Here is a 22,143-nt window from a genome sequence, read left to right as displayed (position 1 = left end):
TACCTGTGAGGTAGTAAGCCCATATAAACTTGCAGATATATATGATCCGATGAGGCCTGCCCCTGAAATCAAGAATGGGCATTGTATCGATATACAATAGGGTGAAGTTACCAAAGGTGGCCGTAACCGAGGGTACAGTAATCGAAGTGACTGCAGCAGACATGGACAGTAACTTGAGGTATGTAAAGGTATTAGCAACTTGAACGTTTATAAAGTCTTCAATCACACAGCCAGCTTCCTTAAATCCATCAGACTGATACCAGGTGAACCATGCACTTGAAATCGGATCCAGGAAGCGTATGGTCTAAAGCTGGGAAACTTAGATTCAGTATGTGTGAATGACTTACAGTAAGTGGACTGGTTCAGTGGCTCAGCGCTCAGGCTCACTGGTAACTGGCCTATTCAGTAATCTGATATGATCTAGTTTTCAACATGCGGCAAATGCGACTTGGAACTCTACATGTACAAAGGAAGGTTTGATAGATGGGACTACGGAGAAGTGCAGTTTGCAAATTCGAACTGTGTCGCTGTGGATATCTTGTCCGCACAGATTTAAAACCGCATCAAGTCGAAGGTCGAGAGTGTGACAGCTGCCGATCATCACAGCAGCTGTCACACTCAGGGAATCAAGGATTTCGTGGTAATGTCTTATATGGTCATATACCGGAAAGATTTTTGGTGTATTTTATTTTTGGTGTTTTATCTTATAATGCAGTCATAAGACCTTACAATGGACCACATTATGTAAAATGTAATAACAAGAGTCCCTAATCCCCTGATGCTGAGTGACTTGTCACAATGTTCAATGTTCAAACGTTTCTGTCACGAGCGCCGCTATAATATGTTGTCTTGAGAAGCATCTTGGGCACTCTTACTGATATCGACTGTCATATCAGAATTTGGTCTGACTGGGGAGACTAGGGCACTCTGCAGGAGAGCGGCATACTAGTACATTTGAAAGCAAACTTACGGAAGCTATCCATGTCGTCATCCAAGGTATCAGAATCCATAGTAGGGCGGCCGGCCTTATTCTCGATCGGATGGGAAGGAGTGTGAAGAAGATACCAGCTGCGTCCTCGAATGACCAAAACAAAACATAACGCGCTTCCTATCTTCGCCTGCACGTCCAGACCAAAGTCCTTGCAAGGTCTCACTCAAAGAGAAAGAAGACGTAAGTCAGTCAAATTGACAACAGCTCATGACTTAATTTTCATTAGAACGAGAAATGGCCGAAGGGTAAAAGTATCTGGAGTGGGCGAAATGGGGAAGCTGTCAATGTTGAAACATTTGCTCTTCAGTATGACGAAGATATGGGGTTTAAAGGGTATATCCTTTTTGCTGTTGATGACCAGTTTCTGAAACAATTGATTCCTAACTTTCCACACAGAGTACACTGCGAAACCCGAGTGATCCACATGCTGTTTGGTCTTCTATTTTGGGATATCATCTTCGCCCCAGTTCCAGGTGCATTTGAAACGCCTTTTCAATCTGCGCCTTTGGATATCGCAGAAGATTCCTTCTATCATTCTCGCAAAGAAATCATCGAGCAGCGCCTCGAAGAGCTCGAATCGGGGAAGGCACAGGATATCATCGGGAGAACGGATGACGAATATAGACCCAACGGAACTTACTGTGTTGGTGTGAGATGGGATCTATTCACGAAACAGGACCTCATCGAGATTGTCACAGTGAGGGTCCTTAAGATCTTAAGAGTTGAAGTATTGCTGTCTGATTAAAATTGACACCCCCGCCCTATTACTGCCTAGGCGGGACTGCCTTGTCCGTGATTTGTCGACTTCTCTGTGAGGATTATGCCGGAAGAGGATCTGGAGGGCCAGGCTTGTTCATCTGGGATGCCCAGAAAACATTGTGCAAGTTTGTTGAAGTGAAAGGTCCGGGTGATTCACTTCAGGAAAACCAGAAGGTATGTCGTTTGTATTGTCCCTCCATCGACAGACTCTCATGCGAATGTTGTCCTAGGTTAGGATTGACGTCCTTCTCAGAGCCTCAGTTGATACTCCAAGGAAGAAACCCCAATTACACGTTACGAGTTCAAGACCACAAACCTCTCACACTTATTTTATTTGTAGCGTACACTGTATAACAGCTCGCAGATCTTTTCACCAATGTTGTAATCAAAATTGTTTTCGTAGCGATGTAGATAAATAGTGGGAGACGGATACAGTGAGTAAACCTTACAGAAGGCGTGTAAGAAAAACAGTGAGGTGGATGCTGATAGATAAATAGATCGTGAGTATACTAGTTCATAAAACATGATCAAACGTCCTTCCTAGGAGTTGGTGGTTTCTTGCGACGCAAGGATGAGAATATCCGCATTGAACCCTTCCTCTTTTGTGAAGTGTTGGATTCAAGTAAAGGAAGGTGCCGGCTACTCTGCCTCCTCTCAGACAAATTACTTTGCATCCTACGCATTGCAACACCACGCTCCTCAGTCGCAAAGTCGAAGCCTCTATGTATCGAACGAACGCCGGTGGACATGTCAGTACGACTGGCAGAACGGGGATCCAATTGTCTAGAAAGACCATCTAGCGTGATGTTGTCAGCACTATCGGAAGGTTTGTGTATGTAAGACGTAGGTCGCGACGCTCGAGAGTAACGTCTTGACATTCCCGATAAGGGCCGTGTCCTCGAAGTCGAAGGAGTCAGTGCGTCAGACCGATCTTCCCTCCTGAGCGTATGGATTAGATCTCTGTGTGGCTGAGTCTTTCGAATATAACGAAGAAGGTCGATATCATCGGGGGAAAAGCCGGCCTTCCAAGCCTTAAACAAGTACATCGGAAGTAGGGCGATGAAGATAGTGATAGGGAGACATAGCCAGAAATAAGATGATCTGAACAAGTAGTAGTTGTTGCCGTAGACTTGTGTGACGAACCATCCCGGGCTGATTGCCGAATAAATGAGCTGTGGGATCAACCATAAGCTACTCAGCGGTCTAGGAAGCGGCGGCGATGTACTTACAGTGAACAACAGCAGAATGATAATACCAAGGAAGACAGCGAAGAAGATCCATCCAGTCCAAACAGTGGTATTGAGACCATTGTATAAATTCGCAGTCAAGGCAAGAGCAAACACTATTGTCTGTACAGTGGCAAAGTTAGATGACAACACACAGTCCACGAATGAACTCTTACCGTGGAATACTCAGACATGGCTATAGAATAACCATCATTACGCGCAGAGTTACTGTCGTACGTATATTGAATGATGAAGAATATGACGGCAGACTGAATGAAAACATGTTAGGGAAAACGTAAGTCAAGGCGAAAGTGACAAACCTGGACCACGCCATCAAGTACATAAATCAGGAACTTCTTGTTGGTGAACCACGTCCCTTCACGGCCAAATCGATACAGCTCCGGGAAGGCCATGAGAACATCAGCATCTGTTCAGGTTATCAATCTCTTGCGGAAGATTTGAATGAGACCCAGGGCAACTTACCAACCATACGATCAAAGAGACCAATGCCGATAACAGGAGCAAGGGTCCAAATGGAATTCCAAAGCAAGAGGTAAGTGTATTGAAAGACGCTGCAGAAGGTTAGATTGAAATGTATAACTGGTTAATACAATGGACCCACTAAGTTGAAGTCCATCCGCAATAGATCTGGAACCACCACAGCGCCACAGTACATACAATGTTTTTGTAGAAGAAATTGAGAATCCTGATTTCCGTGTGAAGATCGACTTCATTTGACGAGCATGGGAACTTACATATTTCCATTACGGGCATAGCACCAGTGACCGTGTACGAGAAGGAGCCTCTTGAGGAAACGGAACTGTATTAAAAACTCGAATGAGAACTAATGAGGGAGATCGAAAAAATTCGAGTACCTGTGCAATGGCGTAATCGGACGAGTTCGCAGCTTGGAGACCCTCTTCGCCAGCGATACCAATACCAACGTCGGCCGCCTGATATCAATGAGTCCTTTGGCCGAACGCATAACGAGTAGAATGAGACAAACCTGAATCATGCTAACATCATTCGCACCATCCCCAATCGCAAGGGTCATGACGCCAAGTCCCTCCTTCACAAGCTTAACGACAAGGGCTTTCTGCAAAGGAGAAACTCGACAACAGATAACGCCCTCACAGTGCATAGCCAGTCGAAGCAAAAGTAATTTATGTTCATCGTCCCCTAGTGCCTGACGTAGGATATAAACGTGAGCCGAGCTGATGCGGCAATTACAGACGAAAACGTTACTTACGACTCCCAGGGCCGCTCCATCTATAACTAGGACGAAACCTCCTGACTTCTCACCATTGTTGGCCCCCACAATCGAAGTCACACCAGTGTCCATGCGCTGCAACGGATAGGGCCCAGTGTAGTCGAGCGACGGTGACTTCTTGGAAGTCGTAGGTGTAACGATGCCGGCTTCGTCAAGTATACCGCTGCTAGGGAAGAAATCTTCAACAGCAGAAATTAGTTGCTGATAAACCGGTCGACCACCATCCTCGCCAGTGCCACGGATGACGATAACGTTGGCATCCGGCGCAATGAGATTGGTACTGTGCCCAATGGCTATAATAATACCATGATGAAAATGAGCTAACACAACAAAACGTCGGGTTACTCACCGATAGCCGTTTCAAGCTTATCACCAGTAGCCACCCAAATTTTGATTCCAGCGAGCTTAAGGTCTGCAATGGTTTCTGGGACGCCATCTTGCAACCGATCCTCGATAGCAGTAGCACCCAATAGACGAAGATCCTTCTCCATTTCCTCACAAATAACCTCAATCTTCTCCTCGCGTTCTTCTAAGGCAGTTGAAGCCTCGTGATATCTTTCGCTCCATATCTCATACTCGTCCTCTGTATTGGGTAAGCACACAAGCTTTAAATAAACCGCTTATAACTCACCCGGTATAACTTTGTACGCAAGAGTTAATGTCCTCAGGCCCTCTCGTGCAAAGTCATCAAGATGTTGTTCCGTAGTCTTCTTCAATTCCTCTCCGCCCTCTTTCAAGCGCTCGAAAATCACATTATCGGCCCCCTTCGTCAAAAGGAACAGCCTACCGTCGTCGTCGCTCATTTTCCTGACAACGATGCTCATCCGCTTTCTGGCGCTCGTAAATTCTAGAATATTTAACAACTCGTACTCCTCAAACTCCTTCGAGAATGGAGTCTGCAAAAACAAAGTTTCTTTCACCCTCCCACGGAAAATAAAACCAACGTCCGCAGCAGCTTGTACGAGGGCTGCCTCATCTGGTGATTGCGCCTTGTATTCGATCGCTCCTGTTGCCGGATCTACTGCAGTCAATACCGTATGGCAGAGTGCGAGGACCGAAAAGAAACCATTTAAAGATCGAGCAAGGGTCTCATTCTCCGAGCCAGGCTCTGCATCGATGGCGCGAGCAAGATCTTCCACAAGCTCTTGGTCACGGAAGTGGCGTAATACACCAGCGGAAAGTTTTACGCCCGATGCTTCTAGAGGATGGGGGACAGCTTCGGGGTTGTCATCGGGAGCAGGGGCAGCAGATGTGGAAGCGAAAGAAGAGTCAGCACTTGAGGTGCGAACAGTCTTGACAACTTTAACGCTTGCATCCTCGTTCTCGTCTTCTTCCGGGTCGCCTAGATAAACGCTACCTCCCACGGAACATTGCCTGAAGACCATAGAATTCTGGAAAAGAAAATATAAATTTAGTATGACGACCATATTAGTACGAAATAAGCAAAGCAAGCTCTTACCTGAGTCAAAGTCCCTGTTTTGTCAGAAAAAATGTACTGAATCTGGCCCAGGTCATCTGACAGATTGTAACTCCTAGCGAGTGTAGCCTGGCCGGTCTTCTCATAGTATATATTTCTATCGAAATAGATGAATAATGACTGACACGTCTTCACGACTTCTATGGAAATGTACAGCGATATTGGCACTATGTCCTGGAACCTGTGTAAAAAGTTACCCATCAGAAGGGGTACGATAGAGGTAAAGACAAGGAGACAAACGTGATTAAGGCGAAAGCGAATGTTATAGCTCCGTTAACGCGTGGATTATTATCTGATTGATTGTCATCATACAGCCAAAGGGCTCCTTCAGGATACTGGACTTGTTCGATCTCGGAGTCAGCAATACCACAAACCACACCCATGACAGCAAGAAGGACCAAGTTGGCGAAACTGAAGAAGAAAAAGCAATCAGATATATGTTGTCGATATGAATGGAACACAACTTACACTTGAGGATTCATCTGCCGCTCAACCTTACTCCGCTTACTTGGGGTACCCCCGGAATTCAAGACAATTTTGGTGTCCACCCCGGTATATAGCACGATTCCGATAGCCCAGCCGGTATTCCTGAGTATTGTACCACGAAGGAGCAGGTGCTGAGAATCGACACGGGTCTTCTCGCCATTTTGCACAATGGCAGCGTTGACTTTATACATGTTCGTATCTGGGCGATCACACTCCACCGTAAAAGGGTTCAGCTTGCTAGAGCACTGAGCAGCAGTGCGCAAATATGTGAGAGCTTGTGAAGCATTGCGAGATTTGAGATTCGTTTCGCCATCGAGATTTTTTGTCTCTACAAATGCTACGTTCTCTTCTTCTGATGTTGCACATATCAGGATATCGGCAGGGATGGGCTCGTTATCCATGATCTTGACAAAATCGCCGACATGCACGTCTTCCCACAATGTTTGTTTCCAATGCGGCTTGTTCCCCTTTTCATCGGGCCCAAATAGGTGATGTTGACTTTCTACCATAGAATCGTCGTCGTACTCCATGTCGGGGTCTCTAACTCGCCCTCCATTTTGAGTGCCCAATTCAGCAGCAGCCAGATCACCGACATCAGCCCCTTCCACGATCTTGCGCTTCGTCCGCCCATTCGGAAGGATTCCTCTGACGAATGTGCGACTCTTTCCACTACTGACGTTTGGATTGACCCAAGCTCCTCCCGATAAGACACGGACCTGACTGTGATTTACTTTACGGTCTGACTGATGACGTTTTATGTCCTCGTATCCATCTTTTACTGCAGTAATCGCTAGAACGATAAGAAGAGGCAGGATAACCAAACCGGGCGATATTGTTGAGAATTCATGGAAGAACTGAAGGATAGCGATGAAAGCAAAAAAGCTAGAACCAAAAATGAGTCACCAAAGTCGAGCGCTAAGCAGAAAAACCGTCAGAAAACGATACGTACACATTGGCTATTCGCCGGAATTGCTCAAGCAAATTTCGGGGAAGAAAGGTGATGATGGTGTACTTTGAGCTGATGACCTGGTTTGTAGCATATATATGCTCCTTCTTGGGCCTGCCCTTGTTGTCAAAATAGCTCTCTGGCAGATTCTGGTTGACGTAGACGGTGCGAGGAGGTCCTGGGACTCTAGCCCTGGCAAAGAGGGATTCTACATTGAATGCTGCTAACCTGTCGTACCAGGCAGCGACGCCTGAACGCGGTTTGGCCATACGGGCGGGGAATAGGGGAAGGAGGGGAAGGTGGTGGTAAGGCAATGAGAATGGGATGGATGATGATCAAGCACAGGCGCACGGCTCCTCCGAATGCCCAGTGCAAAGCAATGATGACTGGATATCCCCGAATACACACGCGGTCCGGTCTCACTTCGGCATCCCAAACAGGACCGAACTCGAGACTCTCCAAAAGCCTAAAAGCCTCTCGAAATACACTACAAAATCTAAACAGCAATACATGCTGCTACCCTAGGCTCAACCCAACCACGTCTGCAAACTCGTACATCGCAAACGCACAAAAACTCGCAATTTTGTGCATTCGCAAGCTCTATGCCGCATATTCCCAACATCGCATTCGTGATGCTGATGAATCGGACAAGTATCGGACAAGACAGTGTTCGACTTACGAAATATGGAAAGCGCTCATTTGCCGACCGGGATATCCATCTCACGTGCACGCAATACATCGCAGCCGGGAAGCAAAGAATGTGAAAAGCATTGTTTATAGAGTAAACGAGTGTGAGAGACAGTCAAAGAAGGTACGCTGAAGGGAATATCTCATTATCCAAGGCGAAGACACAGTACAAGAGTAGACGGGAGCGAGAGGGTATGGCAACGGTAATTTTACTGCCAAGCCCATAAGTCAGCATCAGCCACTTTTTGATAGATAGCTCATAACCTCACATAGAATCTGAATGAGAAGCACAGCATCTATTAGTTGACAGGAGGACGCTGCGCAACTCCCTCTTTGAGAGCAATCAACTGTTTCGAACGGAATGCCTCGTAGTGGATTTGGGCGGTCGTCTCTATCAGGTCTTGCAGGTGAGTCCTAGGACATTTTCGATAAGCAAAGCCATATGAAATAAATACACAAATTAACAAACCTCGTGAGGAAGTTTCGCAAGTGCATGAACTCGCAGTGGCTCTCGTCTTCAACGTTGACAACACCCCAACGGTTCTTGCGACCACGGACAGATTTGCCATCAATGATAACGCTACGTTCCGAACCGACGACGGCGAAAGGAATCATGCTCTGTTATAGACATGAACACCACGCATTAAGCGAGAACAAAACGAATCGCACCCGAATAGATTCATTCAGCTGAATCTCCTCCTCGTCGTTTTCGTCAGTGTCAAAGGGATACAGGCGAATGTTGTTGTAAACAAGTTCAGCCCGAATCTTCTGCTTGAATGCCTCCCTTTCCTCGAGCGTCAAACTGTCCGCCTTCGCAATAACAGGCACAACGTTGACAACTTCACTAAGCTTCTTCATCACAATTACATCTATGGGACGGAGCGAGTGACCGGTAGGGTTGATAAAGTACAGGCAGCAGTGAATACGCGTGTCCTGAATGTAACGATCACGCATGGCAGTGAGCTCCTTGCGCAGGTATGCGCTATGTTGATCCTTGATATACTTCACAATGGGATCCCAGCTGTAATAAAGACATCATTAGAGTCAAGACCACCTGGTGTTAATACAAAATGCACCAGTTCTCATTGTTCACTTGGTCGCCATAACCAGGGGTATCGACAATGTTCAGTCGCAACTTAACACCATTTTCAACAATGACTGAACAAAAAATAGTTGGTTAACCAAGTGAGATAAACCCATAACTGAGCATGTATAAATGTACCATGCGAAGCTGCTTGAATTTCCGTCGTCTGTCTGACAGGCTCATCAGACTCCAAGCGACCCTTCGAGTCGATCAAGTGGGAAGCAAAAATGGTGTTGATCAATGTCGACTTGCCAAGACCAGTTTGTCCTACAAAATAATAAGTACGCGCCTCAGCAAACGTTCCTAATGGGAATTTTTTTTGACGTATCACACATACCAGCGACGATGACATTGAATTGGAAACCACGCTTCAAAAGCTTGTGCTCAATCTGCTGAGTGATGGAGTCGAAACCAACATATGAAGTCGCACGGATTTCCTCAACAGCAGCCATGGTATCAGACAAGTAAAATGGTTGTGAAGGAACGAAGGAAAATGTAATGGACTTGGAACTCGAACAGAACAAGTGCACAGGTGGCGGGAATGTAAATTTGTGTTTGGCCTATGTATTTCGGGTTAGGGTTGGACCACTTCGCTATTACACCAAAACCGTTCTGCAAAAATTCAAAGGAGGCAAAAAGTACATGTAACTATTTCATTTCTATCCCTTTTCTAGTACACTACATGGCACGCAATGTACAAACTCATCAATAAACCCTACAGTCGATCTAGCACTGAGAAACTTCTTATCTTGCCTTCTTGCTTCTGTAATTATTTCGGTCCCTTGTGCGGTTAGGCTTGAAGTCGAGCCGTCAGAGAACGGTGCCCAACCTAAATCAACGACCCAAGAAACCATGGGATTATTAGTAATGTGCACACAAACAACAAATTTACTTGACAGAAGAGCGGGATGGAACGGGGAAGGAAAAGTAAGGTATGGTGACTGCTGCGACAAGAGCGATGACGGCTATAGCTATGGCCCCGGTGGCTGCGTATGGTCTTACAGAGCCAGAGCTGGAAGTGGGTCTCGAGCGAGCGGTGGGGCGCTTGCGAGAAGAGGAAGAAGAGGTAGAAAGAGAAGGAGACGGGATGAGTTGTACATACCCGATAGACTTGAGGCCATGAACGCTGTTCGGTTTACCATCAGCCAAGAACCTGTGAATACATAACGTTTGTAGACTTACTAGTAACCCTCCAAATTCCGGGTGATTTCATCTTCCAGACCAGACGGCACTCCGTCGAGGGCAAACGTTATCTTCGTAGAGTCGGATGATTGATCGAGCGTCGTAGTCAAAGTTGCGGAGTGACCTGGTATGACAGCCACCATTTCATCGAAGATAATATAAAACCATTGATGAAAGAGATGCGTGAGGACGCGTACATTTTCATCGATATGATGGTAAACTGACCTGAGGGCCAAGTTGGACTTTGCAAAGCCCAAGACTGGACGATCTCCTTTGGTGGCGTCAGGGAAATATATTTACCCTTGACACCTCCACCAAACAGCGAGAAGTCAGAGCCAGCTTGCGCACTCGACTAATGGAATGACCCGTAGAATACAGCAGACAATAGGCGTGGAAGACAACAGCGGATTAAACCAGTTAATGATTCTATAAATCTATAAGGTAGACGAAAACAAAAATGAACAGCTCCCACCTGTGCTGGTGCGCGAGTCCACATCGGAATACGCTTCTCGTCCGTGAGGAGACTGAACAGATCGTCTGCCGCTGCCATGAACCTCGCTTCTGCTTTGACACGAGAGGTGTTCAAAGCAACTTTCTTTTCTGGAACACTCTTTGGTGCCGGAACCGGAGCAGCAGCTGTAGACGTGGAGGTTGCCGCTGGAACAGTTGACGGTGCGGGCGTGCCCGTTCGACTTGCCTCTGTGCTCACAGTAAGATCCTTTCCGTGTGTATCAATGAGAGCAACTGGAAACTGAGCGAACTTGGCCTCGAGCGCGGCAGGCAAACGAGCTCTTGCGAGCTTGTAAAGGGCATCGACAGCTGGACTGGATTGTGTTTTCAGAGACCAATCATACTGCATGCAAATTGTGCTGATTTACTAATGGGGATCATCGAAGAGAGTAAATGAGCTACGCACGATGTAATCCGAGTGCCCATCCAGTGTGTTTTCATGAGACACTTCCGGGATCGATACTTTCCCATTGACTTCAGTCCCATCACTCGCTGTGCCTGACCAGTCAAGGTCAATCCTGCAATCGTATATCGTGATCAACCTGCGTGGAGAGTCAGGGAGAAGTTTCTTTAGTCTGTGCAAGAACGAACGCGTGACGTACTTTGACTTGCGCTGGCCAAGCTCGACATCGCCATCCACTTCGATTACGCTCGTGATAGACACTTTCTCCTCTGAACCATCACCTTGGATCGTGACGCTTGTGAGCTCGCGCTCAAACCAAGTTTTCGCCCAGGGCGTCACGTTCTTGTTTTTCCAATGCCAGTTGGCAGTGCTAGCAGGCATCGACATGGTGGAAGAAGACAGGAAGCGGGAGACCCAAAAAGTTACAAGTTCTGAAAAAAAAAAAAAAGAAAGAAAAACCGATTAGACAAGATCAATGATACACAAATGCTCTAGACAGGGAAAAAAGCAAAAGTAGCTCGTCTTTTCTAAGCAATTTGTTTATACGAAGTGTAATCAAAGTAGGTGTACAACCATCCAGAACATTCCAGCAGATTCATCCTACAGTCACGGACCCAAACTTCCAGCAACATGTTAACGCGCCGGATAGATACGCATTTGGAGAACGAAAGTGGAAAAATATCTCACTGAAAATCTGAAACGTTTGACCAGTGTACAAAACTTGGAACTCCAAAAGGACTTGCGAGAAAAAGAGAGACGAAAAAGAATACGACCAACCAAAAAATATGCCAGGACCGTGGATTGAACACGGGACCTCCAGAATACAAAGTGTCACTTCAGTCTGTTGCTCTCCCAGCTGAGCTATCCCGGCGCTATATTTTTTCCCTTAAGAACATCTAAAACTCGCTCAGCCAAACATTGCTACAAACGAACTCGAAGTCATCATGATCTTCCGCATGCCATTGAGGCCTTGAGGCGAAAGGCATCTATGTATCTCCACCCATCCATTCTCTTTCAAACTATGAGCAATCAAGCGTTTTCCAAACGTCCGCTTTTGGCAGGATTCAGTACACATGGATCGCCTGCGACTCTGCGCATGCTGTCCAGGGATAGTCTCATATGCTATCCTACATGAACGCTACGTGTACGATGTGTTATTCTACTAAGATTCCATGCTTTGCCTAGGAGGCCCCTGCACAAGTATTTGGTGAGCATCGAATTGGTCATTCTGTGGTGTATAGCCAGTTGCCTGTCGCTGTGATGGCGACTGGATGTACTGGTACTACATAATTCAAATTTCAGGCGTCTACAGCTTGACGAAGCACGTCTTACATTTACGCAAAATCTGCTACTGCCAATTGATAGCCTGAAACGCATATTACGCCTGCTGTACTGCCTCTTGTCGATGAACTCGCGTGAGCAATGCGAATTTCTCGTTGCTTTGTTAACTTTCTTCTTCAACAACTATCGTTCTTGGCTCAGTCACCCGTACCTCCAATCAGTCATTCTCATTGGACGCGCCCAGGGTCCTCAATAGATCCAGTCCTTGATCTGATGGCAGGAAATTTTCACGTAAATATGAAGTCAAATGTCTTCTATTGCAAGTCGGGTTCTGCATGTAAGCAATACATCTTCTCTCTCCATTCAGCGTGTTGGTTCTAAGTTGTTTGGGTAGTTAGCCACTCTGCGACTCCGTGGTGCCTTTACGTAGTTGTAGGCGTGTAATATCACGCTGTCAGCGCCCATTCTCGCTCGCATCTCCCCAGTGTTTATACGTTCACCCACGTATCCCGGTATGGATGTAAATGGAATAAGCACCGATCGTGCACGTCTCAGGTATGGACTTGTTTTCCTTATGGGTTGTTGCGACTTGTTCATCAGGTCGGGTGGTTGTGATGGGCTCAACTTTCACTGTCTTTCTTAATCACATTTCATATGTCTCGCACCAACAGTGGCGCTGCAGCACATAGGTGTTTCGACTGTGCTCCTAACAGACACACGGACACTTTCATCTTTTACGCTTCATACGGCCTTAGCGTCGGCGACTCTGCTTAGGGATTGTCTTTGGGAGGCAAAGGAGTGATGATACACTGATATGTCATAATGTAGGCCCTAGATTTAGATTCCTCGTTGTGTTTTACGCATTTCATTGGCTACTAGATCCGTTGATGGTGGTATTGGTTCTCCGTAAAAGATCAAACGATCGTCCACTCATCAAGATCCTTTTGTTAGTCTACCACAGATTTTCATACAGCGTCATGTACGTCGAGCACTCGATGAACTTACTGCGATCTATCTACCAAATCAAGATTCACTGGCCAGGTCCTAACCACTCCGAAATAGTCCATTGATCTTCCGATAGGCAGCACACCTGACGTATACCTCGTGTCAATTGGATTCACTATCTGCATGAATTATTGGCTGTTATCGGCACATATGTGACTTCTACTAATCAGCGGATGGAATCTGTCGATTAATCACATGGCTTTGTATGTCCAACCTCGCCTTACACAAAAGGGCTCATCAAGGTCCTGATGGGACCCGCCCGTGAAGCTCTGCGCTCTTTTAATATCCTCGGTGTTGGTCAACCATTCGACTCATCTGTAGATGCTTGGCTGAGACTGAGTTCTTCCTTATCCTGATGAACTGAGAATCTATATCGATGTGCCCGAGCAAGAAGAAGCGCCGATATCTACTAAGTATTATCATTTCTTCATCGAGCGTGGGTGTTGGTGGTAACCCACTATCCACCACAGCCTTTGCGGAAACCTCGCGTTTTTTCCAACAAATACATTTGAGTCTGACAAAAAGGGGTAAAACTTACTCAAAGATTATTGGTATTGTGAAGTGGCTCCGTCACGGTAGCTATACGCGACTATATTACATTTGATGTGGCCCGTCTTGAGCACAGCATGTCAGGAACAAGCGCCCAAAACATGCACTAGAAGCTAACCCTACTTCGCTGTTTGCAGTATGTAAATAATGCTAGGGACGCGTGCGGTAGGGATGGACAGGTAAAATATTGCTTCCCTCCTCTTGTCCCTCTTTCCGTCACAACATGCTTTTCGACCTCTGGCCAGTTGCAGTCGTTGCACTCCAAATATTTTCAGTGGTCAGAAAGACATCAGCGCAGTCCTCGAATGTCGTGTGCATCCCATCATTTGACTGGGTGAGGTCTGCGTTCCATACTAGTAGCGGTGGCGGTATAAGACTATGTATCAATGACTATGTGCTAATGTTTTTTTTTCGACTTCAATTTTAGGCATCCAATAGTCGTGGCCAGAATCCTTGTTTGGTAGCAGCTTATCTTCAGGCTGCTTGTAATGATGGACGTGAGTGACCTAACTCTGCCACTCAAATACCCAAAAAGGCTGATTGAACATTAACGTATCTCCTCAGAATTTACTGTGAATGCATTGCCCAACGGCACGCATTACATTGGCCCAGATCCAACGGATGTGAATCAATGTCAATGCAGCACCGTCACATATTCTATGCTCAGTGCCTGCGGTGCATGTCAGAACTCCACATGGATCAGGTATTTCTTTCTATGTTGTATCCTTTATCACTAGTGATAACCACAAATATTCGATCAGCTGGAGTTCTTGGAGTACCAATTGCACCACTATCTTTCCTCAGTCGTTAGTTTCTCCAATCACGACTGTGATCGCCATGTTGACGAGATTGTCAACAGATTTCCCACTGATATCCCCAGTGGCACAGCTGTACCGAACTGGGCTTATTTGAATGTTATGGTACGTCGCTCTTTCATCCGATGTTGTGAAATGCTTAGCTATTTCTTTTGCGATGCAGGCAAGCGATGACTTCAATGTAACTGCGGCAAAAGCTGATGGAGGTAGGTGAATCGCTGCTTGGACATCGAATAACATGTCGAAGTACCTACCCAGATACTCCGGAATCAACAGCCACCCGGGTTCAGTCAACTGGCAGCGTGGCCAGTTCATCTCCAACGTCCTCTCCCGCTCCCACCTCTTCCTCAGGTTCCTCCCCTGGTTCAACCTCTGGATCACCATCTTCATCTCACACCAATGCGGGTGCCATCGCTGGTGGAGTTGTGGGAGGCGTAGTTGGTGTAGGACTTATCGCAGCTGCTATTGGGTTCTTCGTGGTTCGCAGCCGCCGCCCCAAGCTCGCTCCTTCGGCTGCATACAACGAGTCCGTGGCAGGGAGTGCGAATAAGCCCCGATCTGATTACACGAACAGCATGTACCAAGTCAATCCGTTCCCAGGACAATCGCCGATGACTCCACCCAGGCTTTATGTAAGTTTACGAACTTGGGATTGGAAAGTGTCACTGATTAGACGTATTACAGGACCCTTCAGATCCGAGCACTTTCCCCACTTCGCCTCCGACACCTACTATCCAGACTACTGGCAGTAATCCTAATGCTTTCTCGCCCTCCCATGGTTACCCCAGTCAAACACAATTCCCTCGTCCTGGTCAATACAGTGGTGCGCCAGAAATATGAGGGCCGAATCAATGATCTTGGATCAAACATCATAATCTTACGTTCTATCATGTGTGCATTTTGTTTACCGACGTTTCTGTGGATTACCATTCGCTCATAATGAGAAACAATATATTCATTAATTATTCGTGACGCTTATAACTGATATATGTGTAGCTTGAAAGGTGTAACTTTTCCAGTTGGATGCTTGTTGTTCCTGACGTTTCACGCAGGATGTATCCACGAGCCGTACACAGATCTTTCCGATGTCTGAACAGTTTCGTGCGTAGAAGCTCCAAGTCACATGCGGCCTCAAATCATTCTTGATCCAACCCAGGAATCTAATGCAACAAAGCAATAGTATTATTGATTATATAAACGCTGGGTATAAATTTAAAGAAAGGAGATGAACGCATCCACTGGTTGACTCGCGGCAGCAGCAATGTAAGCAGCTCTTTCCCTATCCTTTTATAGTTTCTCGACGTATACGAGGGTTAAATAACCATGTTTACTATGTGTTCTCCAGCATGAAATATCCCGAGATATGGTGGATGCCGCCCGCCGATAATGCCCAAGCTCCTTTTGTAAAAGTGAGCTACAGGAGTACTCTAGTCATCGTTTAGCTCAAGTTGAGAACCTTATAAGTGAAACTCTTGTAAAGACATTGGTGCCAACGCTCACAGAAGGAACACTATGACCGAGCGTCCATTTGTATGATCGTCCATCTTGACCCAAAAAGGTACGTGCTTTGCATTGGAGTAAAGATATATTGCTTTATTTGAAGTCACGAGCCAGTGGACTTGCCAACTGGTAAAGCCAATGCCTAGGATGAAATCTATGCTCTTGACCTTCAAGTTACACTCACCAAAACGGAATTATGATGACGAAAATCAGACCGAATACTTCTCGTCTTGACATGCGCGATCAGTTTAACGTTTTTGCGGAAACCGGCTGATATGGATTTTCCAAGTGCGCGATGACTGAGAGGACATGTACCAGTACACCGCGACTGGGCCAAACTGAAGACCTCGATTCGGACCCCCCATGTTTTGCCAATGTATGGCAGTACATATGCTATTTCCTGTATGAGAAATAATATTAAACACGCCAACACTGACCACTGCTGTGAGCTAACAGTAGCTTCCACTTGAGACGTCCTGATAGTGTAAAGCGGCGTAGGAATGTCAACAAGAAAGTCAACAGCTCATGAGGACGATATCATTACATATAATTTAGCTATTTAAATAGGTTTTGTGGGGGCTTTTGGGTCATATCCTGGTATAATCATTCCTCACATTGGTCATATAACCATTGCCCTCTGGGGCAGACCTGGCCCCGGCTGTGTCCAGATCACACAGCAGGCCATTACAGTTAACATTTTGTGCGGCCTTTACAGCGATCACAGAGCAACAACGTACAATGGATGCAAGAGTGAGTAGCACCAAGGTAGCCACGTGACAATGAAGGGAATGAGCCGAAAGTGCGAGAAAGGAAAGGAAGCGTAAACGTAAATGAGTAATGACTAAAAGGTCCTTGGAAAACGCAGCGGACATTTGTGCTTTGGAAACCTGGAACCTACGGGTCCAGGAATTACATGTGACACGCAATATAAAAGATATTCTCCATTTGAGAAGTATACTGAAGTAGGCAGACGAGTAGTGGGAATCAGGATGCCATAGTTCCCCCTGATCGAGAACGTTGGAGTGCGTTGCCTCTCGGTCATGGGATACCAGGCGTAAGTGTTGGAGTCATGCATGACGCCGCCAGTAGAACTGCAGGGACGGGCTTCTGCAGAGTTAAGTTTAAGCAGCTGCACTGGCGGCTGCTGCCCTTTGCCCATCCTTCCGCAGCTTTTCCACATATATAAAAGTCAAAACAATCGCGTCTACGATATGTTCACCGGCTGGGTATATCTCGAGGTAAGGCGGATGACTCTGTCCAATGACGCCCAAACTCCTTTTGTGGAAGCGAGCTACAGGAATATCCCCCAGCTCAAGCTGTCGTATCTGCGTAAGTGAAACATTAGAGATGAATAGCAAATCACTGCTCACAGAAGGCGTCCGGCGACCGAGTGTCCATTTGTACTTCCGTCCATCTGGGCCTATAAATGTGCGTTTGCTGTATCCTTGTTTAATACACCCTATCTTCTGTTGGAAAGTGCACACACCGTCTGGTAAACCCAGTACTTGGGATATAATCTTCCGATCGTACTTGGTTGCCATTGAAGCGGAATTTAGACGACGTCCAGGAGTGCCAGTCAATTTCTGCTACGACTTCGAAGTCATCGCGCATGCTAAGCGGGGAGGAGCTGGGCCTGATTTTCCGTATAGTGGTAGTGCGCGCAGTCAAACTCCAAGGAGTATCTATTTTATAAATGACTTGACCTTGTAAGTTTGTCATGACTGTATCACGGACGTTCTCGCTCGAGAGTGTGAGCTGCATGATGGTGAAAGAGGAGTTGATCAGTCCAATTGTAAGTTACTGGCCAATTTATTTTGATTGCACGATGCTGTGGTCACCGCTTTCAAAGGCTTCCTGCAGAAAGAGGAACCATTTATGCGTACATAAAACCCCGATTACGTCGTCAACAATGTCTGACTCCTTGAACAGTAATTATTGGTAAGAATAACGATCAGCTGAGGAGAACAACTGCAGCCAAGGGGTGGTGTTTTCGTCAAGGCAACTTGGAGATCGGTGCACTGTGAGGTCATCGATAACTAATGCGGAGCTTGCGCCATTTCAGCGCTGTAAATAATAATATATCCTTCTGCTTGGATTATTCGTTGCGGGGGAGTGGCTTGGAGTGTCAAAGAATAGTCGTTTTGGAAGACGCAGAACAAGCGGCGCCTTCCCAAAACGTCTGGTACGAGACTACAGTGCTGTGCCATCATCGCTCGATGTTGTTCAACGTCGACACAGACATTGTTCAATTAGTAACCTGTGCTACATAAGATGAAGCGTACACTGGACCAATATCCTAAGACCCTGATCAGGTACCTGTTTCGAGGTCGGCGCTCTGCCTGGTAGTATCGTCGAAGATTCCTTTGGAAGTCATAGCGAACATCGGTTTCAGATCCGGACACTGCCTGCAGCTGCATTCGCCGGCACTGCCGAGTGCCGTAGAACATTCTATGGAAAGTTGGCACAGATAGGTTCAGGTCCGCAGTGCGACTATGATAACCAAAGCCACCTGGGCAAATAGGCAAGACACGTCTTTCCAAAGTGCGCGAAACAATCCTATGTACGGCCACAGTAGTACAAGACGACAAGCTCAAAACCCGTTCCAAGACTTGCAAAGACTTTTGCGCTCGCTAAATACTACTTACCGCTTATGGAAATACTCACGCGAGGGGTAAAGAAGAGTCACGTGATATGATATATTTCCTCATGTCAAAACGCTCTTGGCGAACTATCTATTTCATCCTTACCATAATGCCCCCCACAGAAACATCTCCTTTGCTAGAGAATGGCAACGGAAACGACGAGCTACCTCTATCATTTCTTCAGCGTGTCGTGAAGGTTTCAAAAGCAGAAGGAGAGCCTTCTTGGCTGGATTCTTATAAATATTTCTTCTTTGGATCCTGGTTCAATGTTCTGCTCGTATTCGTACCCCTGAGCATCATCTCCCATAATCTGGAATGGGATGCCGTTCTCCGATTCTCCTTCAGCTTTTTGGCTATCGTACCTTTGGCAAAGGTGGGCGATTTCAAGCTACAGCTTCTGTTCTATTCTTACCTTGTATATAGCTGCTCGGTGAAGCGACTGACCAACTTTCAGTCAAACTCGGACAAACCTTGTCGGGTCTACTCAATGCTTCATTCGGAAATGCCGTAGAAATAATTGTGGGCATCGCCGCTCTTTTGCAAGGTCAGTCATGCCGATTCGCCTATCGACTCCTTCTAATCGACGTGGCAGATCAACTCGTCATTGTTCAGACGTCTGTAAGAACACATTTAGATAGTGCATCGTTTACGACTAACGAGGATAAAAATAGATGTTAGGCTCTATTTTGTCAAACATACTATTAGTGTTGGGTTGTTCGTTCCTGGCAGGTAAGACCGACGCCTTATGTCGCCACGGGATCTTATATGACGTCTGACTTAGGGGGCCTCAAGTTTCCTGAGGGAAATTTCCAAGTACAAGGAGCCCAGGCGTAAGTTCTGTCAAATAATCGGTGTGACACTACTGACAGTTGTTTTAGGTCTGCTTCTGTAAGGTGATTTTATCATATATCCTGTTTATTGTCCTGACATACTATCAGTTGATGACTTTAGCATGCATTAGTAAGCATACTGTGTTTTATGTAGCTTTGATACCAAGATGAACAGTTAATCATCTCGTTAATTTCTAGCTCTGGTGATCCCTGCAGCATACGCAAGTACGACGGCCGCAGGCATCAAGGAGCAGGCTGAATGTCTCGTAGGAGATGGAAGATGTCCGACCACAGGTCTGCTCTTCATATCCAGGGGCACAGCAATCCTGTTGTTCCTGACATATGTTGCATATCTTATCTTCCAAGTATGTGATATAGTTAATGTCATATCCAGTGGTTTTCTTTTCCTGACGTTTGATATTAGCTGAAAACTCACAAAGAGTACTTCATAACCATTGAAGACGGTGATGAAGAGCCAGTGGCTGAAATGAGTACCGTTGCTGCAGGATCTTCGTAAGCTTTGGTAGTCGCATCTTGTGGATATTTCATTAATACGTTCCCCGCAGACTTCTCCTGGTAACAGTCATCACTTCATTCTGTGCGGATTACCGTAAGGGAAATTTCTAACATTTATTCGCACGAGATAAACCACGTTCGATATTTTTTTAATAGTGGTTGCCTCCATCGAAGAAACCGCCGATCGCTATAACATCCCAAAGCCCTTCATAGGTTTGATTCTCCTCCCCATTGTGGTGATTAAAGCCTTTCTCTATCTCGTCGAGTCAATGCAGCTCTAACAAGTGATTCCACTTTTTGTGCCATAGGCGAACGCTGCAGAACATGTTACATCCGTCTGGATGGCCATGAAAGGCAAGATGGAACTTACTATTGGAATTTGCGTGGGCAGCTCTATCGTACGTTTCTTCCGTTGACGTTCTTGTGTTATGTATCTGGGACTCATTTCGGTCGGTCGATACAATAGCAAATCGCCACTTTTGTAATCCCTTTGCTCGTCGTGATTGGTTGGATGTCAGTGTTCCTCTATATTACTCCCCAAAGTTTCTGTGGCTAATTGGAATATAACTTATAGCACGGGGCATCCCCTTACGCTACAGTTCGCAAATTTCGAGGTACGAGCGTTCAGTACTACTTGATACATTTTCGAGCTCACTTCGGATAGACAATCGTTCTCTCTGCGTCAGTTCTCTTAGTCACTTTGCTGATCATGTATGTCATCTCCCTTTTGCTCTATTGCCCATCGAGGCGCTATATCACTTTATTTCAGGGATGGCAAGTCGAACTATATGGAAGGACTAATGCTCATTGTGTTGTATCTTGTCATCGCTATCGCGTGTGAGTGTTGAACTAGCTTCTTCTAGCCTGTTTTCATCATATTGACTGCTTATGCCTACGCAGTTTGGGTTCAGTAGACAAACCTGCGATCACCCCGATTAATGCCAGTGACAGGATCCACTCAACTTCAATATACCGTATTTATCTATTCAAATTATTGGTGACACGCATTGCTCGAGGCAAGAAGGGACTATTTTAAGGGAAGCTCCATAGTCCTGGAGGAATGCATAAGTTGTAGAGCACAGTCATTTTTTGTCTAACATATAGTCAGTCATATATGTTGTTTGCGTTTCTCTTGTATATTCTTTCATTGTTCTTTCATGCTCACTGTATGTAGCATTTGAGGAGGAGCACCATTCCATAAAAATCTGCCCTTGTCGTACAGGCAACCGTTCGAGACTGATCTCAACAACAAATTGAAGGCTTCCGTGATAAGCGTGTTTTGAATTTAACCATCCAGAAACCTTCGACGTCAAGAATTTATTTCCTCGATGTTCTCAACCGAATTCATGACATATATTCAAGGAATGGAAAAGCGGATAATGAAGCTTCGCCGCTGATCAAAGCAGTTCGAAAGGCGCATGTAAAGAATGGTAAGTAATAGGCAAAGAAAAACCGTACAGTAGGGGGGTGACTGGCTTGTTCAAGTGGCACATGGGAGGGGAGTATCACGTGAAAGCTGTCGAAATGAAAACCTGCTACGGGTCCAGGAGCATGTCAGGTCAAGGTGAGTGGATCGCACCATAGATAAATCCGAACTGTGTGTAACTTTTAACTTAGGACTTAGCAACTTGTTGAAGACAGATGAAGATTCGAATCACCACGGCTGGGAGGAGAATCAAAGCGATGAAAGGCTTCAGGATATTTAAGTTATAGCGATGGACGCTTTGGAAGTTCAATGGAGATGACCGCCGACCACTGTGACAAAATAGGAAGGTTCGCATCCGAATTTGATCTAGCACGCGAAACAGATTCTAGGACCTGAAGACATTAATAATTTGCGCAAAATGCAGTCGCGATTGCCACCGAGAGAAGTCTGCAAGAAGTAGAATGATGGAATGTCCGCAGTATGAAGATGCAAATTATCAATCTCAATAAAAAAGGCCGTATATCGATGCCATTGGAGAAGAACGGGCGAAATATTAGG

The 22,143-nt window shown here is 46.0% G+C and overlaps 6 protein-coding genes across 6 annotated transcripts; 2 read left to right on the top strand and 4 right to left on the bottom strand.

The window, feature by feature from the left end:
- Positions 1–270: 270 nt before the first annotated feature.
- SERLADRAFT_441630 (uncharacterized protein) lies at positions 271–1,736 on the top strand (the record flags this gene model as incomplete). The annotated part of the gene is made up of 4 exons (XM_007322166.1): positions 271–328; positions 1,131–1,171; positions 1,218–1,324; positions 1,388–1,736. The coding sequence occupies 4 exons, from the start codon at positions 271–273 to the stop codon at positions 1,734–1,736; spliced, it is 555 nt and encodes a 184-aa protein (XP_007322228.1).
- Positions 1,737–2,277: 541 nt separating this feature from the next.
- Positions 2,278–7,424, bottom strand: SERLADRAFT_351381 (uncharacterized protein; the record flags this gene model as incomplete). Its single annotated transcript, XM_007322165.1, has 17 exons — positions 2,278–2,922; positions 2,980–3,099; positions 3,153–3,245; positions 3,297–3,403; positions 3,460–3,548; positions 3,599–3,682; positions 3,732–3,796; positions 3,852–3,929; positions 3,983–4,162; positions 4,226–4,539; positions 4,596–4,829; positions 4,878–5,388; positions 5,461–5,637; positions 5,706–5,904; positions 5,964–6,134; positions 6,192–7,091; positions 7,159–7,424. The coding sequence occupies 17 exons, from the start codon at positions 7,422–7,424 to the stop codon at positions 2,278–2,280; spliced, it is 4,233 nt and encodes a 1,410-aa protein (XP_007322227.1).
- A 485-nt stretch (positions 7,425–7,909) lies between these two features.
- On the bottom strand, positions 7,910–11,514 carry SERLADRAFT_476235 (uncharacterized protein; the record flags this gene model as incomplete). Its single annotated transcript, XM_007322164.1, has 11 exons — positions 7,910–8,054; positions 8,107–8,256; positions 8,312–8,460; positions 8,512–8,863; positions 8,919–9,000; positions 9,065–9,193; positions 9,264–9,755; positions 10,030–10,052; positions 10,109–10,232; positions 10,334–10,961; positions 11,025–11,514. The coding sequence occupies 6 exons, from the start codon at positions 9,376–9,378 to the stop codon at positions 8,142–8,144; spliced, it is 942 nt and encodes a 313-aa protein (XP_007322226.1).
- Positions 11,515–12,124: 610 nt separating this feature from the next.
- Positions 12,125–13,586, bottom strand: SERLADRAFT_398829 (uncharacterized protein; the record flags this gene model as incomplete). Its single annotated transcript, XM_007322163.1, has 4 exons — positions 12,125–12,639; positions 12,697–12,857; positions 12,974–13,126; positions 13,182–13,586. 3 exons carry the CDS (start codon positions 13,031–13,033, stop codon positions 12,606–12,608), a joined length of 255 nt encoding a protein of 84 aa, XP_007322225.1.
- Positions 13,587–16,798: 3,212 nt separating this feature from the next.
- On the bottom strand, positions 16,799–18,319 carry SERLADRAFT_476222 (uncharacterized protein; the record flags this gene model as incomplete). The annotated part of the gene is made up of 4 exons (XM_007322162.1): positions 16,799–17,487; positions 17,542–17,608; positions 17,658–17,999; positions 18,055–18,319. The coding sequence occupies 3 exons, from the start codon at positions 17,930–17,932 to the stop codon at positions 17,293–17,295; spliced, it is 537 nt and encodes a 178-aa protein (XP_007322224.1).
- Positions 18,320–18,922: 603 nt separating this feature from the next.
- SERLADRAFT_441624 (uncharacterized protein) lies at positions 18,923–21,195 on the top strand (the record flags this gene model as incomplete). The annotated part of the gene is made up of 17 exons (XM_007322161.1): positions 18,923–19,186; positions 19,237–19,357; positions 19,406–19,431; positions 19,485–19,542; positions 19,595–19,643; positions 19,692–19,701; positions 19,752–19,773; positions 19,842–20,008; positions 20,068–20,156; positions 20,210–20,253; positions 20,316–20,395; positions 20,468–20,557; positions 20,626–20,672; positions 20,734–20,773; positions 20,824–20,870; positions 20,929–20,996; positions 21,074–21,195. The coding sequence occupies 17 exons, from the start codon at positions 18,923–18,925 to the stop codon at positions 21,193–21,195; spliced, it is 1,344 nt and encodes a 447-aa protein (XP_007322223.1).
- Positions 21,196–22,143: the final 948 nt, after the last annotated feature.

The sequence above is a fragment of the Serpula lacrymans genome (assembly GCF_000218685.1).
Source record: "Serpula lacrymans var. lacrymans S7.9 unplaced genomic scaffold SERLAscaffold_12, whole genome shotgun sequence".
In the NCBI taxonomy this organism is placed as follows: Eukaryota; Fungi; Basidiomycota; class Agaricomycetes; order Boletales; family Serpulaceae; genus Serpula; species Serpula lacrymans.
This window is presented reverse-complemented; position numbering and strand designations above follow the sequence as displayed.